The sequence below is a fragment of the Rhea americana genome, unplaced genomic scaffold (assembly GCF_003343005.1).
Source record: "Rhea americana isolate MKP2758 unplaced genomic scaffold, rheAme1 scaffold_10, whole genome shotgun sequence".
Classification (NCBI taxonomy): domain Eukaryota; kingdom Metazoa; phylum Chordata; class Aves; order Rheiformes; family Rheidae; genus Rhea; species Rhea americana.
This window is the reverse complement of record NW_028185039.1, coordinates 4,307,594-4,325,617: the sequence shown is the minus strand read 5'-3', so window position 1 is coordinate 4,325,617 and position 18,024 is coordinate 4,307,594. Positions and strand designations below refer to the sequence as shown.

General features: G+C 36.6%; 1 protein-coding gene across 3 annotated transcripts in view; it reads left to right on the top strand.

Moving 5' to 3' along the window:
* Positions 1-16,595, top strand: part of LOC146601644 (putative short-chain dehydrogenase/reductase family 42E member 2) — a 29,719-nt gene extending 13,124 nt beyond the window's left edge. For all 3 annotated transcript variants that reach the window (XM_085302003.1, XM_085302008.1, XM_085302015.1), the window contains 11 exons: positions 1,823-2,058; positions 4,948-5,043; positions 5,858-5,918; positions 7,929-8,047; positions 9,690-9,765; positions 10,978-11,060; positions 11,630-11,767; positions 13,029-13,094; positions 13,936-13,999; positions 14,505-14,578; positions 15,785-16,595. In XM_085302003.1, the coding sequence (XP_085158129.1) occupies positions 1,828-2,058; positions 4,948-5,043; positions 5,858-5,918; positions 7,929-8,047; positions 9,690-9,765; positions 10,978-11,060; positions 11,630-11,767; positions 13,029-13,094; positions 13,936-13,999; positions 14,505-14,578; positions 15,785-15,991 (1,215 nt within the window). In that variant the 5' untranslated portion in view covers positions 1,823-1,827 and the 3' untranslated portion in view covers positions 15,992-16,595. The remainder of the gene's footprint in view (positions 1-1,822; positions 2,059-4,947; positions 5,044-5,857; positions 5,919-7,928; positions 8,048-9,689; positions 9,766-10,977; positions 11,061-11,629; positions 11,768-13,028; positions 13,095-13,935; positions 14,000-14,504; positions 14,579-15,784) is intronic.
* Positions 16,596-18,024: the final 1,429 nt, after the last annotated feature.

Below are 18,024 nucleotides of genomic sequence, written 5' to 3'. Positions count from 1 at the left end.
AATGATAGGTGTCAGTATTCAAATGTATGCCATCTTTCAAATATGAGATAAAAATGATGCCTTTATATCGCGTGTGTGACAAGTTTGAACTTAGCTGTCCTCACCATGTATAAAAATGCACTGAAAGGTGCATTATTATGGAAGACAAAGTGAAAGAGTTTTATATGGCTTAAAACTACAGCACAGCATAATTCAGAGATACAAATTTAAATTTCTTTAATTTAACAGAAGAAACATACTTGTCTTAGGTTTACCCTATTGTTTTAATCTAATTTTTATTTGGAAATGTGGATTGATTTTTGGTTTTAAAATGTCTGAATATTTTTCAGTATAAGGAGTTTACRTTTTCGACTGTGTTATGCCATTGTCAGCTCTCTGAATTCAGTGAGGTTACACTAGTGTTAAAATGGTATAGCAGCATGGAGAATCTGCTGCTTCCCTCTGATTAGATTTAAAAAAACAGAATTAAAAAAAAATACAAGCAAAAAAATATAAAAAGTTAACTATGCAATGGCAAAAATAGTCTGTAACTTTGCATTTTCTTTTGCTTTTCTGCTTTTCTGCTTTTTTTTTTTTTTTTTTTTTTTTCCCTGGGAAGTGATGCAGCATCATGCCCAGTTTCTGCATAATCTCTGCTGAACCCTGGTATAAATGGTTGAGAGTAAGCTATGCTTAACTATATATGCACAGCTGGTGTAAGATTTCTCCAAATACTCTCCTGCATGGGGATGCTGCTACAAGGACCCACTCTAACTATGAGAGAACCATAATAATCTGCAGGAACCTGACCCTGTATTAGAATTACACGCACCCTGTTTTGCTCGTGCTTAAATAAATTTTACAGTGATTTAATTTGACTGACTTTAGGTAAATGTATTCAGAATTTATATTTGGAGACTTAAGAGCCTAGATCCTAATTTGTAAGGGCCATGCTAAAAATCAAAACAATGGGAATTGTCTATGTGGGAAAATTGACTGGACTAATTTCTCCTAAGTATGTTATAATTTGGAATACGAGTCATTTTAACTGCAGAATGTGAGAATATTTCCAAAGAGAATTTATTATTGTAGAATAAACACACTTTTAATACAGGATAAAGTGTGCAAACAGGTAATTCCYATCAAATTGCTTATCACAGAATGATAATCTAACCAGTTTTCCCAGGTAAATGAACCCATAGGGCAGATGGCTTACCCATTCTGTTCCTTGCCAATCTGTCTGTATATGAATGCCCTGATGAGAACAATGCAGGCAAAAGTTGGTAACAACTAGACRGACAACTAAACCTGTTGTCTTTGTAATCAAACAAGTTTAAAATGGTAAGAAATCTTTGCCATTACTATTCTAAAGAACTTGACCTAGAAGTGAAATAAAATAGATTTTAAAAGCAGAATCAAGTCTTGTATTCCTTATCTAATAATTTCCTGTCTAGTAGGCTAATATATGTTTGAATAAATAACTCAGAAGTCAGAGTCTTCAAGGAGAGAATGTTTGATATACTGAATATTAAAAAACGTAACTGTTAAGGTTAGGTAACTGTATAATGTTTGTAAGATCTTGTAATTTCCTCTCAGCTCTATATACCGTGAAACCTCTGGGAAAGAGGAGAACACTAAATCTTGGAATATAAAAGTATTAATATTCATTATTCATTACATATAGAAATCCCATAGCTAAAGATATGAATTTATAAATTTTAAGCATGTTAAGATAATAAAAGCATTACAGTCCTGAAAGGAACATTGTAACATGAAACTTACTGAAATTATTTACATCCTAGAGTACTATGAAGGAATTTTCAAGACAACTTTTATCTTGTAGTTGTGATGCAAGAAGAATCTACACAGGAGCTCCATGGGAGCCAACTGTATGACAGCAAACTAGGAGACCATGCTGGGCCACTGATTAAAAGAAGCAGGAAAGCAATGGTGACAGGAGGTGGAGGCTATTTGGGATACAGTCTGGGATGTGCTCTCATCAGGTCAGGAATTGCTGTTGTTTTATTTGATGTACAGAAACCTAAATGGGAAATTCCAAATGGAGCAGATTTTTTTAAGGTATGTTGAATTTTTTAACTGTAGTAAAAAAGTTGGTCTATTTTCATGCATATTAGCAAGTTTTCCTCTTAGGAATTTTTGATAAAGATATTTTTCAAGGCTTTTATGAATGATAAGTCATGATAAGAGGTCCTCACATGCAGAAATAACTGATTGAAAGGTAGCAAACAGTAGGAGTCCAAGTGGTCAGTTCTCTCAGTGTCACCATTGAAGTCCGGAAAAGTCCTGTGTTGGGTTGTGCCATTCAACATATTCATGGCTGGCCTAGATGAGGGAGTGAGCAATGAAGCAATGAAGTTTACTGCTCAAGCAAAGTTATTTACAGTAAAAAGATGAGAGCAGACTATAGGAAAAAAATAGGSATGAGCTTATAAGACTGAGTGAGTAGGCAATAAAATGGCAGATGAAATTCAGTGCAATGCAGATGAAAAGAAGTCATATGCATGCAGAGGAATAATCCACACTTCAAAAAAATTGATGGGGTCTGATCTGACTCTTACTACTCAGGAACAAGATCTGGGGATTGTAATTGATAGTTTCATGAAAACATCATCTCAGTAGTGTTAAGAAATGATGTAAGGAAATAGTATTTTCTATTAGGAAAAGAGCTGAGAGTAAAATACAAAGCATTATTATGTCTATGGTTCACTCACACCTTGAATACTGTGTCTAGTTTTGGTCCCTAACCTCAAMGAGATATATTAGAATTGGAAAACATCCAGGACAGGGTAATAAAGATGATCACAGATATAGAACAGCTTCCATGCAGAGTGATGGAGGAAACTAGGAYTTTGCAGTCTGGGAAAGAGATGACTTGGGAAGGCGGGGTGTGGGAGAGATCTACAAACTGCGAGTGGCATGGAGAGGGACAGGGACTAACTGTTCACTGTCTTCCAGTACAAGAAGGAATGGCCATCAAGTAAAACAAGGAGGCATCAGTTCAATGCAAACGCGAAAAAGTCTTATTCGTGTGGCTTGTAACAGGCATGTCCAAAGACTTGCCAAAAGAYTTTGTGGAAGGTGACCTGGGTTAAAATATAAGGTCATGAATTTGAGAGAGAGAGAGAGACATTGGAGGTTACTAAATAGACAAAATAGGCTGAAGAAGTCCTCTGAATGAAAGTACTTGGAGGCTGGAAGTACTGTGGGAGGAAGTGTCACATATGCTTGCCCTATTCCTACTCTTCCCTGGGCATCCATTTATGAGCACTGATTCCCTCTGAGTCTTTTCGATTTCAGAAATGTATAATGTCTGCAAAAGAGGGAGGCAAAAATATTAATGGCTCACAACTGTCTGGGGAGGACAGCATCCCCCATCGCTCCCTGACATAGGGGGACACTAACTCCTCATGGATGCTTCACCGACTCAGGTTTGGGGTCTTCGGCACAGGGGTGTACTGGCACTTCGTGCATGTTCCTGTCATCTTACACAAATACTGCCTAGGCATAGGGCATCATTCAGCTGATCTTCTCTAAGTGCTTAGCACAAGAACTCTTCGGTAGCACTACCCAGAAAGCTGATGGCAAAGTGGAAGGTGATCACAAGATCCTTGTCCGGTAGGTGACTGAGGTGGTGCTAGTTTWGCTCATCCTAGCCATGTCACCATGACAGGCAGTGAGGGGGATGCAAGAAGGTGCCCTGCGTGGCTCTGCAGTGGGCAGACTGCCAGGCTAGGCAGATGTTTAGTCTGACCAGGGATGGCTGCTCTTACGTTGAATTTCATAAGTAGCTTGTATATAATATGGAGCAGTGACAGAATATTAACAAGGAACTGTTCAAAAGGCATAGGCATAGTTTGTAATTGATGTAAATCCACATAACTTGATTTAAGTTAGTGGACTTTAACTAACTAAGGAGACTCAAGGGATGTGACTCGGGGGATTTTCTGAGAACAGGTTTTTTAGAATTCAATTTAGAAAGAATAAAAATTTCAAAGTGTAGATGAATTACCTATAGCGTGGAACTAATGGATTTCTGGCAAATAAAGTAACAATTTACTTCAGAGATCCAAAGCTTAATCAGCGATTTAGAGATTACTAATAGGATTTATACTATTTATCTATTTCAACATTTGCCAACCTCAGAGGAAAAATTTAAATGTCAAAGATTGATTAGTAACCTCTTAACATTACCTCCAACTATATCTTTTGTAAATATTCTATCAGTTTCCTCACAGTAAATTAAATATCTAATACCAAAATGTCATCATTTCATAAAATAAAGGTATTATACTTGTATTGAAAATTGTATGCATGTAGAGTATAGTATTCCATACATAGTACAGTATTTGATACTAGATATGGTGTGTGTGCATATAACACAGTACAATATTCACTACTCTATACTACACCATATAAATCAATTATAATRCAACAGTACACTAATACAATATTAAATGCCTGTTCTGCATAATCTTTAGTTTTAACCTTGTACAAAACTATGTTTAAAGTTTGTCAGTCTGTGTGACTTAGAAAAAGCTTAAGGTGTGATCGCTTACAAAAAACGGTGTTCTCATGCTGATTCCATGGTGAACAGCTGAATCCTTCCTGCTATGATTTACTGTCATTTTGGCATGATTCTCCAAGCCTCAAGCATATGCTGCTCCCATTCAAGTCAAACAAGTTTTGCTAGCCTGCAGGCCTAAGTGTGAAAATATGCCTTACAATTGAGGCCAACAAGAGTCATACTTGCTTTTCAACAAAATATTAACAAAATTCTTAGTCACATTTATTGCTCTACATGTTTGCAATGTTTTATTTAATGCTAATTAAATATTGTGAAAAATAGATCAGAATGACTAGATTTTCTTTAATTGCCATAGTTAATACTAATTGTATGGAGAATGTAATGAGCTCCAGTATTCAAAATCTATTTTTTTCATTTTACAGGGTGATGTGAGGGATTATGATGCACTGTTCAAAGCATGTGAAGGAGTTGATTGTGTTTTTCATGTGGCTGCATGTGGAATGTCAGGACTAGAACAAGCAAGTACAATTGTCTTAATATTTTCTCTACTCTTGTGATAGAAAAAATTTTTCAGCATATAGAAGTCAAGGAATGTGATTAAATGATATTTATTTCAGACAGCAGTTAATTATAAGGGTCARGTCACCCACTCGGGGAAACAGAGAGGTGTTTCTTAAACAATAAATGTCAAAGCATGGAACTAATGCACTACTCAAAATACTGTTGCAAATGAGCTCATAGATTTAGGATCTTGCATCCGAAAGCATTTCATTTTTCCTTAATCTGAAGAGGTGTGACAATGTTGCTGTAGAACTAACGTCGAAGCTTCTCCTAGTGAACTTGTTGCAGCCATTGAGACACTGACTAGCAACTCAGTATAGTTACGCTAAATATTGATGATATTCACAAGGGAGGTTTATTAATGCATTCATGAAGCTACTAATTTATTTCTGGGAGTAGGACAGATTGCCACTAAAACAAGAGTTTGTGAAAGCTTTCAGGGAACATAAATTCTGCAGTGATTCCTGTTTCTACACCATGGATTATCTGGGGCAGGTCAGAAAATTGAAGCACTGTAATTTGCTTCAAGAGGCATTTTAACTTTTTTTTTTTTTTTTTTTTTTTTTTTTTTCCCCAATGTTACTTATTCACAAGTTGATCAGGAAAATAAAAATGAGATTGGAAGAAATCAATGTATGGCAGAAAGACAGAAAACTGTACACGTACAGAGCAAAATGGCCACAGCTGGTTCTAAGTCTGGCAATTGCAACTGTTGTATTGTGAATACAAATWGTTAAATTAATCAGGTATTGTGCAAACTTTTATTTCTAGCTTCAGAAGAAAGACCAGATTGAATCCACAAATGTTGGCGGCACAAAACTAATAATTGATGGTATGTACCTAAATTTTCTTCCTTTGCACCTATTTCAAACCAATTGAAGTCAGTGAAGAGATTCCCTGTAAATTCAAAAAACTTGTAATTGACTGTTTCTTATATTGACTTGGCAGTTAAAAGAGGTTCTTCTCTCATTACTCACAAAGTAAAATGTGAATCTAGGTTTGCAGAAGCATTCCCTGATGTAAGATACCTACAATAGATCTAAAGATACCTACAACAGATTTAAAGTATTTCTTWCTTCTAATAAAGACGATGAATGTTTTGGCTGAAATGACACTCAGGCCCYATTAAAACTGATAGGACATTTGTCACTAGTTTGAACTGAGGGCAGATTTTCACTCTGGACTGCATCTTTTGCCAAACCAAATTAAATTCCCCTCAATGTACCAGTTATCTTTTCCCTTCACTGTGTAATGCAGAAGTATTATTCTTTCCTCATAGAAATATCATGAGAGATATAACACTGTTTGTTGTCATGTAAACATTTGCTAAAGGTGCCATAGAAGTGGTAAGTATATTTAGCTATTATTTTATGACATTAGTATAGCAAATTGTCCATCCTTTTGACCACCATCCAAATGTAACCCCTTTTAATTATATATTATTTTTAACTACTCTCTCTCAAAAATGATTGCAGATTTTGTCAAATTCAATTCCAGATAGAACATTTTGAAGTGTACTATAAATGCCAACTCTACTTTCACTTTGGTTTTGCCTGAAAAGACAAAYGACAAAGCAAATCAAGAAGCAAAATGACAACAGGAGCTTTAATTTAGACCCGGTTTAATGCTGCCTGTTGATTACTGTGGACTCTGATTACTGTGAAAAAAGCAGGAATAATTAAAGTGGTAGACAGGTAAAACTCCTAATGAGATAGAGGGAAGATGTTGCCACATTTTTCCTTTTTCTTACCCAACCTCTGAACCCACAGAAACATGTCATGTCATTTTCTATGGGCTTCCAACAAATCAAAAATCTAAGAGGAGCATGAACCCTGAGACTCCGTGTTAGTTTACATTTTATGAATACATTTTATTATTGTTTTTTTTCCAAGTATTTATAACAAAGTAATTACTTTCAAAATGAGTCAGTAAGCCAAGTGGACTGACTGCTATGCAGATTCTGAAAGCTATCTCCAGACTTYGTGAATATTAATTCATTTAAACTTTAGAAGCATTGTTAAATCAAAATGAAATTCATCTTATTCAAGTTTGCAGTGACATATATGCAGCTGAATTTAAACATAATATCTTACAGTCTAATGACTGGAATCTGTAATTAAAACTTTGTTTTGTAAATATTAATTTCATTTGTACTGAACATACTACTGCTTATACACTTTCCTAAAACAGTGTATATTTTCTGCTAAAWTATGATTTGTCACTATTACACAAATGCAATTTTGTCACACACTGGAGAGAGCTAGCACATTTTCATTGTCAGGACATTACTTACCTGTACTGGACTCCATGAAATTATAGTAGAAGAAGCAGTACTGCTCACTGCTGAAATAAAAGCAGAAAAATGGTCTGTAGGCAGGCTGCTGTCCACAGCACTATCCTACAGAAAGAAGCAGGGAGTTTTGTGTGGTATTTTGTCACCCAAGAAATGTTCATGTTGATATTCCGTTTATTCAAGTCATAAAATGAAAACGTTTTAGGAAATAATTCTGAAGTAAAGAAGGATGGTTACTTTTCCCTCCCAAGAAAATCTCTCCACCTGATGACTACATTTTAGTGGTGATATGAGTGTTGCAGGTACATAATCATAAAATATTTGGTGACCATAATATGTAATACTTAGATAGCAAATACTTAGAGTGAAAAAATCTACCTGAATAAAAGGTAATAATATTATGCTAAATGATAAATTACTGTTAAAAGATTACCTTTATATATATAATATATATAATGATTATTTTCAAAAAGAGAAGTTTCCAGTTCTTATGGTTTTTCTCACTCTTTAGTTTTGCTTTAAAACAATTTATTTTGTATACCATTGTAGTCTGCAAACAAAGGAATATCCCTARACTGATCTATACCAGTACCGTGAACGTGGTGTTTGGAGGGAATCCTATTGAAGAAGGAGATGAAGAAACTGTGCCATATTTTCCACTGGAAAAGGTACTCTGTTCATGTGATGGAATGGCATTTAGTGTGCTCTGAAGTAGGCTATGTGAAGGCTGTTCTGGGAACAGAGGATGTTCTACCATAGTTCAGATCAAATTCTATGAAATTTGACCCATGATAAATAGAGGGATACTCATATCACAGTTACCTTAGCCTGCAATAACTAGACATATTTGAAATGGTAAAATACATAAAAATGAGTAAGGAAAGTGAATTTGACATTTAGCAAGATTTTGGGGGCAAGATCTTCCAAAGAACCATCTGCTATGTAAAAGTTGAACACTATGGCCTCCTATGAGTTTTTGCACTGAAGAATGTTGTTAAATATCAGTTCTGCATCTTCACTCACACTCATTTTTGCTTCTTTCAAGTTCCCAAACTTTGTTTTATTGCTGCAGGCCAGACGCTAGTTACAGTCACCACAAGGCTGCTCCAAAATACTACTTCCTACTTTGCTATGATCATTTAGAGAATGTTTCCCAGCCAGAATATGGAGCTCTGTGTGTTCTGGTCACTCTTGTCCTTTGCTCTTCCTGCTCCCAGCATACTGCCTGCACTTAGGAGCTGTAATTGTGGATTGCACATCCTGCTGAATATATATTTGTGTCCAGGAATCCTAACTAGGTGTGACTACTGCTCCATTTCAGCCTCCTGAGATATTTAGTTGGAAATGTCGGTTGGTGCACAGCCTTCATAGCATCTCAGACTTCTAAGAAACATTTCAGGAATTTGCAATTAATTGCACGTGTCTGAGCCCTAATCATGTTTGCTCCAAYGGTGACCATGTAATGGCGAGCAGGAGAGGTAAGGTAGGGCTTGGAGAAGGCAATGCAGGAGGATTAAGCCATCTGAGAGTAGAAGAATTTTCAAAGGTGTGATTTTAGCTGTATTTTCCAGTCAGAGTATTTGATCAAAGCGTAAATATTGGCATATAATGGGGATGTCTCTTTTAAGACTGTATGTAGTATGGTAATACAAAATTCAAAAGATGCATAAATAAATAGTGTGGATAGATAGTTGCTTAACCAGTATGTACTAAATGTGTCCATAATCTTATTGCTTAAATATACTTGGACGCAATTTTTTTAAGTTAACAGTAAATAATACAGTTGGGGGAGAACCCTGGCAAGTAGTCTCAATAGGAAATGGAAGCACTTTTAGGAAAATCTAAACTTTTAATTTCACATTTAAGTTAATATTTAATTTTTTTCCCCAAAATTCTAAATTAAATTATTAGACCAAACAGAACATTCAGCTTAATATTATTTTTTTCCAGTACATCTAGCACAAAAAGTAAGTTACATAATTCCATTTTTGTCACAAGTATCTCTCTTCATGAAGAATAATCTGAACCTTAATAAATTTTATAATCARTAATTTTCTTTATGTAAAAGTAAAAACTAGTGGATTTCAATTTTCTGGAAAGCTAAACTTATGCAAATAAAATACAAGCCTGATAATTTTTGTCATAAACAAATCATATGTGCCATATCTTGTCATTAGATCTTGTTCGGTTTTACTCAGCTAGTCTACAAGCTGGTAAGATTTAAATGTTATCAGATATAAACAATAACTTTGCATTTACAGATACAATAATGTAATTAAAATATTGATCATATTCTGCCTTTCTTTATAGCATTTTAATCATTATTCTAGAACAAAGGCAATTGCAGACCAAATGGTTCTTGCTGCTAATGGAACTTTACTCAAAGGTACTTATAAAACATTTGTTTTTTCCCGTCATTAGTAGTGCTAATAAGTATTCCTTTCTTTGATTACTGATTTATCAATAAGTAGTGTATTTAAATTAAATAAAATAAGGATTTTTAAAAATTTTGTTCCTCTCTTCAGTGGATGATTAGTTTTTGTATGTGTATACACAGACAGGTAGGARCTTATATACAAACAACAGATTGGAAAATTCAGAAAATTTATCCTTGCTTCTTTAAATCATTTTAAAAGTTTAACAATTTTACTGTAAATACAGGAGTTGCACTTTCATTCCCCATTCAGTCTATTATTTTAAGCTTCTCTAATAATACCAGCAGTCTCTAAGCRCTTTCCAAGAGCTCATTCTTATAATCCCCAAAGCTTTACAGGTGTCTTGCACTTGCTGCTGCTTAAAACAGATTGGCAATGTCAGGGTTGTGCCACGGCTAAAGTCAAATGTGCATGAATAGTCGTATACATAGCAAGAGAAGCATTTAGCTTTRCTTTTTCATACACATTTTGATACTTTTATCAACTTCTATGGACTGAAAAGTTCACAGATACACACTAGATGAGGATGCAATCTTAGCATCCTTGAATAATTAATGAGTAAATGCCTGCCCCCTATTAAACTTGCCCACATACAAGTGTGATTGTGCCTGTTACCAGGAGTGTGCTCAATCTACTTACTAATTTGCACGTAGAACTTAAAGTATTAATTTTGATTTAGAATATTCTGACTAATTTGAAAACCTCTATCTGGGGGACCTTTTCCACTCCTTTGTGGTGCCATTGAGCTGCAGTCAGGCAAAGTGGCTAAATATAGCTAGCTGAATGATTTGCTTCCTGTCTTGTATGTGCCTGTGATTCTGGATGAAAAATGTATTTTATAAATTTACATAAATAACAGAAAACAAAAGTCTATCAAGCAAGGGGCATACCTGTAGAAAAGTACAACTAGTCCTGTCCTTAAGAAAACTCTCCTGTGGTCAGAGTRATTCAGTTTTGCAGGTTGCTCACCTAGGATCTTTCACTAGTATTGAATTCACTTTTACACAGAGATGAAAACAAACTACTAGGTAGCAGAATCACATAGAATGATCAAATTTGATCCTTTACTTACACTGTTTGAATTTTTATATTGTGAATGTGGTTTACCTGCAGTATGATGATACCAGAGCTATTTGACAATCACGTGTTGTTACCTCTTCTAGGAGGCGACAAACTCCGTACATGCGTGCTTCGCCCACCAGGTATATATGGACCAGAAGAGCAGCATCATCTGCCACGAGTAGCTGTATGTGTTTTATAATTAGCTCTGGAGGACACTACAAGTAGATAGTTGTAAGGGTGTAAGGTTGTAAGAGGGAAGTATCTTGATTGCAGATCTTAACAATTTCCCCCACCAAAAAAAATACTGTGAAAGCTTGGTGACAGGTCATGTAGCACAAGATTACAAATAGCATGATATGGTCATTGCAGAAATGGAAAGGATCAAGCTGTACTTTTAAGCGAAAATAAAAAAAATCAATAGCTAAAATGTCATGCTAGAAGAACTAAGTTTGCATCCCTGAATTTGTAATGAAAATATTGTTTTATAAATATATATTTGAGTTTCAGAATAATATTGTCTCAACCAAATGCTGTAATGTCATCCTATTTTACCACTACAGATAAGTGCAACAGAACYTGATTTATAAAACCACCAGCTACAGTTGTTTTTCTCTTGTGACAGTTGTATTGTATTTTTATGCAAATACAGCAAATTATTATTTTTAAAGCATTCAGATTGAGACAAAATGAATAACATGCTGCATAAGAAGAGACACTCTTCATGTAACTATTTCATGTTTTATGTTTCTACAGGTCAATATCCAGCGGAGACTATTTAACTTCAAGTTTGGGAATCACAAAGTTCGAATGAACTGGGTTCATATAGGAAATTTAGTACAAGCTCACTTACTAGCTGCTGAGGCTCTCACCTCTGAGAAGGGTTACGTAGCTGTAAGTAAACAGTATAGACATCCTGTCCCTGTAGCTATAGTTCTCAGATAAGTTGAATTATTGTTGCTTTGAGATCAAATGTTCTTAGAAAGGCTATCTGCTAAATTCTCAAAAATGGTGTGTGGTTTCATAGGTATAAGCACAAGCCCATGGAATGTGTAAATGCATGCAAATGCATTTGTTAATATTTTTATAATGTCTTTTTTTCTGTTTTGAAAGTGTACCATTTCCTGCTTGATTAGAGCAAGTAACATTTTTAACCAGGTTAATGTGTTCACCATCACACAATTCTATGTTATCTGCTATTCTTTTAAAAATAAAACAGATTCTGATTCTAGATGCATAAGATTTAGAGCAACTGTTCTGAGGCATTGTCAGTTTAATTTTTAGAGTTGAAGTTTACAAAAAGAAAGATGTACAAAATTAATGGATGCTTTGAAAGTTTTTTTTTTTTCTTCATACTGCTCAGAACTGTAACAACCTGAGGACTGTGAAGCACTGCCAAACCAACAGTGTTGCAGCAGTTGCTCCATTCACAGCTCCTGAAGGGTCGGTGTATGCACATACGAAATAGGCGCGGATACCTCTGAACATCCCTCCATGTGCTGTCAACTAGTTAAGTGTTTGGAAGCTGTGCAGCTGTATTAGACTAACATAATGCCCAAACTCTTGGGCTCTGCTTGGGTGCTCAGGTGTTTGTAGCACTTAMAACTGGATGGACTCTACATCCAGCTCATAGCTGCCAAGAAAGTATTGCCTGCACATTCAGAAGGCTGGAGGAAGACAGACTGGAAGCCAGAAGTGGATTAAGGCACTGTAACGTGTCCCACAAAATATATAAAATGGATTTGTTTTAATCAGAAGATCAGTCAGATTTGGAACTTGACCTTGAAAAGCTATATRTGTTAATGTGCTGTCAGCGTTGCCACCTCTGCTGAACTCATGAAAATTCTGCCATTGTTCATCATGAAGAACAACTTAACGCTCTAACAGCTGGGTTACTACACAACCTAACCAAGCTCTGACCTATATTACAGCATAGTTAATCATAATAACTGTTACCACACTAAGGTTACCAAAAGTAAGAGACTTTGAGATCACAGTGAGGTCCAGTGAAGGTAGTTTGTTGACCTGATTTGTGTATATTCACTGTATGTGTGCTGCTGTGTCATTCCCAAAAGCAGCAAARTCTGAGAGAAAGGAAATGCTGTCCTGTGCACAGTGTTTTTTTCTAATGTTTTTTTCTCTGCTTCTTTAACAGAGTGGTCAGGCATATTACATACACGATGGTGAAAACGTCATATTTTCTGAATGGATAGTCCCTTTAGTATGTATTGCGCATACATTAGCTCTAATGCWGTAAATGTAACCTAATCATATAATTAACTAAAAGACTGTGCTAACTAAATGAAGATCTGAGCATATTAATTACTGAATTAACAAACACTAAACTTAAATCAGTCCTGTTCTCCCTGCATATTCTGAAGTTCCACTGTCTTTAAAGGAAGTTTCAGGTATGCATGAAAGTAGAATTTAGCCCTTACTGTTTTGAGAGAATTTTGCTAATCAGATATAGAACCTGACTCTTCAATATTATGCATCTCTTACCTTATGTAGACAGCAGCATTTGTAAAGCAAGCCCACGGTGCGTGTAAGCTTCTATTACCAGCTGGCAGCCCTTTTATACCCATTGTTTAATTCTCTCTTCTGCTGTCAACAACAGCAAAAAAGGAAGGACCATTTAGACCATTTCATATCTGTAAATCTAAAATAGAGGCTACATTATGTTTTCATTATTAGCAGGCTAGGATTTTAGGAACATGCTAGAGTACTGATCCTACAATGCCAACACAACTTCTGGRGAAATAGTTGCGGTAGAACTATGGGACTGTATGTAAATACAGACAAGTATCCCAATCTGGGTCACCTGCCACTTGGAAACAGGTTTGTTTCCCATATACTAACTAACTGTATTTGAAAGGTCAGAAGTGAATGGGAAAGAGTAGGTTTCAATTGTATTTCTTACTATCAGTACTGATCAGAAGATTAACTGGAAAAAGTTTARATATATATTTTATCAATATTCATTTTTCCATTTTTGCACTTCATTGATATCCCTCAGTTTGATACTGATTCTCTGTTCTTCTTTCATTTTGTACCCCTTCCAGTTTGAAAAATTGGGCTACAGGAAACCATGGATACATATTCCTGTTCTCTTTCTTCATATAGCAGGTAAAAATAAAAAAACACATTTGCTTATTGTGCTATTTATTTTATAAATTATATTATTAATAGGAAGGTACATGATACTTCTGTAAAATTCAGGGACAAAACTATAGAAATTATGTAACTTAACATTATTACAATTACTTAAATATTGCCTTTAGGAATTTGGAATTAATAATACCAAACAGTATCATGATAGACAATAGATGAAGTTTAAAAGCTATTAATAAACTGAGTTCATCATGTACCCTTTATAATACTTCAAATTTTATAATACTTTATATATTATATAAAAATTATAATATTCTATAATATATATTATACTGTATGTTTATATATATAATACTTTAAATATATATACCTTTATAATACTTAAAATACTGCCTATAAACACTCACAGAATCTTAATTACATCCTCTGATGTCAGTAGGAATTATAGGATGTTCAGTGTCAGCATTATCTCAGTTTATTATTATCCAGCTGTCTCATTAAGTAACTTTCTATTTCACAGCCACTGTGATGGAATATCTGCACCTGGCACTGAAGCCATTTTTTAGCTTTACACCTTTCTTGACAAGAAATGAGGTAAATACATACAAAGAGAGAATTCTTACATATTTCTATCAAAATTCTAATAAAGTATGTGATAAGTCCACTGGATACAGACAGGATTGTCTGCATTAGAGCTCTATTTTTCTATTCAGGGCTTAGTCCATTCAAGGCTTTGACAGTCATTCTGTAACATCATTTGTCCATCCCRTCCTGGCCACTCCCCATGAAATCATCAGAAATGAATCCTTACTTGAAGATTAGATGATCCAGAAGAACATCCTAGAGGCACAAGACACTAACTAGCAYGGAGCTGGCACACAGAGGAAACAGGCACCACACAGTCATTTCCAGTGAGCTGTCCTGTGCTGTGGAACTGCTCATTAAAGGAAGGTGTTCCAASAGTACAGACCAGGGGTCCCTGGCCAAAGGGGTAGCAGTCATCATAAGATAGGGTGAGGCAAAAATTAGAAAGCCCACTAAAAAGTAATTCTAAACTGGAATGAAAAGTTCATTTCCTGCAGACAAAAATTGGATAAATTCATTTCAATCTTCTATATGATGTTATGATTTCTAATGTAAGTCAAAATGCTTTAACTGATCTRTATTTAAAGTATCTATATATTTAGTAACTGATATATATCTCAAACATATTTTTTCAATTATCCCACACTTTATCTATCTGTTTTTATACTTACTTATACATTAATTCTACATCTGAAACACAAATCGTTAAGGCTATGCAACTTGAGTCCTTTCTCAGGTCCCATGCTTTCAGAGATGGAGGATATACTCTCCAAAGTGCCTGTCTTCCCCTCTTTAGATACGCATTTATGCCAAGTTGAGAAGCCTGCCGCGCACCTCCAATGCACTCATCCAATTCTATTGCACATTTCTCTGTACAGAAGAGCTAGTTTGAGGAAACTACACTGATTTGTTGCATGCAATTTCTTTATTTCTTTATCAACCATTCACAAGTGAGAAATCACTGTCATAGATGCCATCTGTGCCCAGTCTACAGAGGATGTTGTTACAAAGCTTTGGTGTTTTACCTGTAAGCCACAGAAACTCATTCTATTAGCTCTTGGACAACACTTGACTCCTAAACACTCAAAAATATACATGTTTATCTTCGTTCATGTTTTAAATTCCTGCATGATATTATTGTTGATATATTTTCACCCAAGTTTTAGGACACCAAACATTACAGTCACTTCCATAACCATTTTTTTTGGATTTTAGGTGTGGAACGTTACTGTAACGCATACTTTTCGAATAGACAAGGCACGAAGTCAACTTGGTTACAAACCAAAGAAATTCTCACTAGCGGATTCTGTGGATCATTATCTTAAAACAAGACCTATTTGTCAAGACAATCATACATTCCTTAAAATGTTGTTTGCTTTYGGCATTTTGTTAAGCTTGGTCTGTCTGTCTGTCTTCTCCTAAAACCTAACAGGTACCCATCTGTTCAATAAAATTTAATGTTGTTTTTGAGTATTAATGATCTGGTCACAGTACATTCCTGTTACTATTGAATTCATTATTCATTGTTCTTATTATATGACCACTCCTCTCTGATTTAATTTTTAAAAAAAGAAAGAAAACATGGGAAACATCAGTAACTGTCCTGAAAGGACAATGGGATGTCACAAAATTAAAGGAGTTCACCACTGATAAGTGCAAAAATTCATGAATCTATTGTTTCGTAGTGAGAATAAGTTTCTAAAAATGATAATTTAAAATGATAAGAAATTGGAAGAAGAGGAGCATTGTAGGACAGCAGTGCTGAACAAGACCAGTAGCTCTGATGAAGAAAAGGTTGACTAGAAACTCCTCTGATGAAGCCACTGCTACAGCTACTGCATATGAGTGTGAGGAATACTGAAGACCTGAGAAATAGTACAAAAACTATGGAAAATATGTATTTATAAATAGTACATGGTGAGTGGACCAAAAGTTRTATTTGTTGTTCAAAAGCTATGTAAAAGATGCAATAAAATGGTATTATGTGTATCTGTAAATAACTTTTTTGGTGTGAGAATAAATAATAATTGGACCAATTACTATTTGTAAGGAGTACATGGAAGCAGGGGACACAGAGGGTGCTGGAGTTCAGCAAGCAGGTGAACTATCCTTTCTTGGAAGGGAAGCCAAGTCACGTCATCCGTGATCCCGTGCCCAGTGCGGTGTTAGCACTCCGTCTGCTCTGTTCATTCAGTGAATTTCCCTTTCAGGGTGAACAGGCAGACCAAGCACTCTGCCATGTGCAAGGATCCAGACTCTCTCTTTTCCCCACCTTAGCACTTATGTTAGATGCCACTTGGGTGGCCTGTACTACCTGAGCAATATGATGTGCATCTCTGATAGTTTTCCTGCGTAAGTTGTACCTTGTGCCTGCGTGGATCCGCAGAAGATAACGATCTCCACTCATTATTTATCCTCCTCTTGTATTAATGCTTTCCAGCATTGGTGATGGCTTTCTCATCTCATCTTTAAATTCGCAGGGTGCACAGGAGAACTAACAGCCTCTCTACGAGGATGAAACGTTACTRTATCCAGATAATAGACAGTGACAGAAAATGTGAGCAACCACAAGTTACCACTGCAGCTTATGTGAGCAAAGATTTGTTTTACTTCYCTCTCTCTCTTTTCTGAGCAAATAGTTCTGTGAGCAGCGAAGCCAGTGCAGCCCGCTCCCGCGTAGATCTGCTTTTTGATCTTGTCCTTGCCCATACGAACGGAGCTCGTACTGCCCCCCTTCCCTTCGCGGGGTACTGCCGAGCCTCTCCCCTGTTCCTCACCGCCTCTGGTCAGGAACTTCCAGAATATCGGTATGTTTGAGACCCTTATGGACTCAGTCAAGTTTGGTTAAAACAAGATGGTAAGTTCAAAATTTATCGGAGAGGTGCAGCTGGCCGGCGGGCGCACAAGCAAGCACAGCACAAGCCACCGCCTAAACCGTTTCGCTGGAAATGTGGCATTAGCGTTCCAACTCTGTGCACACGTTTTTAACCCGCTTTTTAAAGCAGCTATTTATAAACGTTTCACAGGTCGTTTCGTGGCTTAGGGCTGCCCCGCAGAGCGCGGCGGGCTCCGCGGGAGCGGGGGCAGCTCGGCGCCCTGCGGCCGCGGCGCTGCCGGCTGCGGCGCGCCCGGTTACACGCTTCTGCCCGCAGCGCAGCGGCGGTGCCACCAACACCGAGCGGTCAGTGTCCTGGGCGGTGTACAGCCGGCAGTAGCGGCAGTCACTGAGACCGCTCTTGGCGTCAGCCCGAACAGCCGTTCTCTCGTTTCGGCCTGCTTCGAGCTGGCTCCTACCGGGGTCACTTTAACAAACATTGGGAGCGTGTCCTAAAATGATTAAAACTTAATTTGAGCGTTCAGACGCGGCGCGGCTACAGCGGCGAGGGCAGAGGCGCCAAGGGCTGAACCGCGGCGGGCTCCGCGCCGCGCCGACCGCGCAGGCGGCGGCAGCGCCG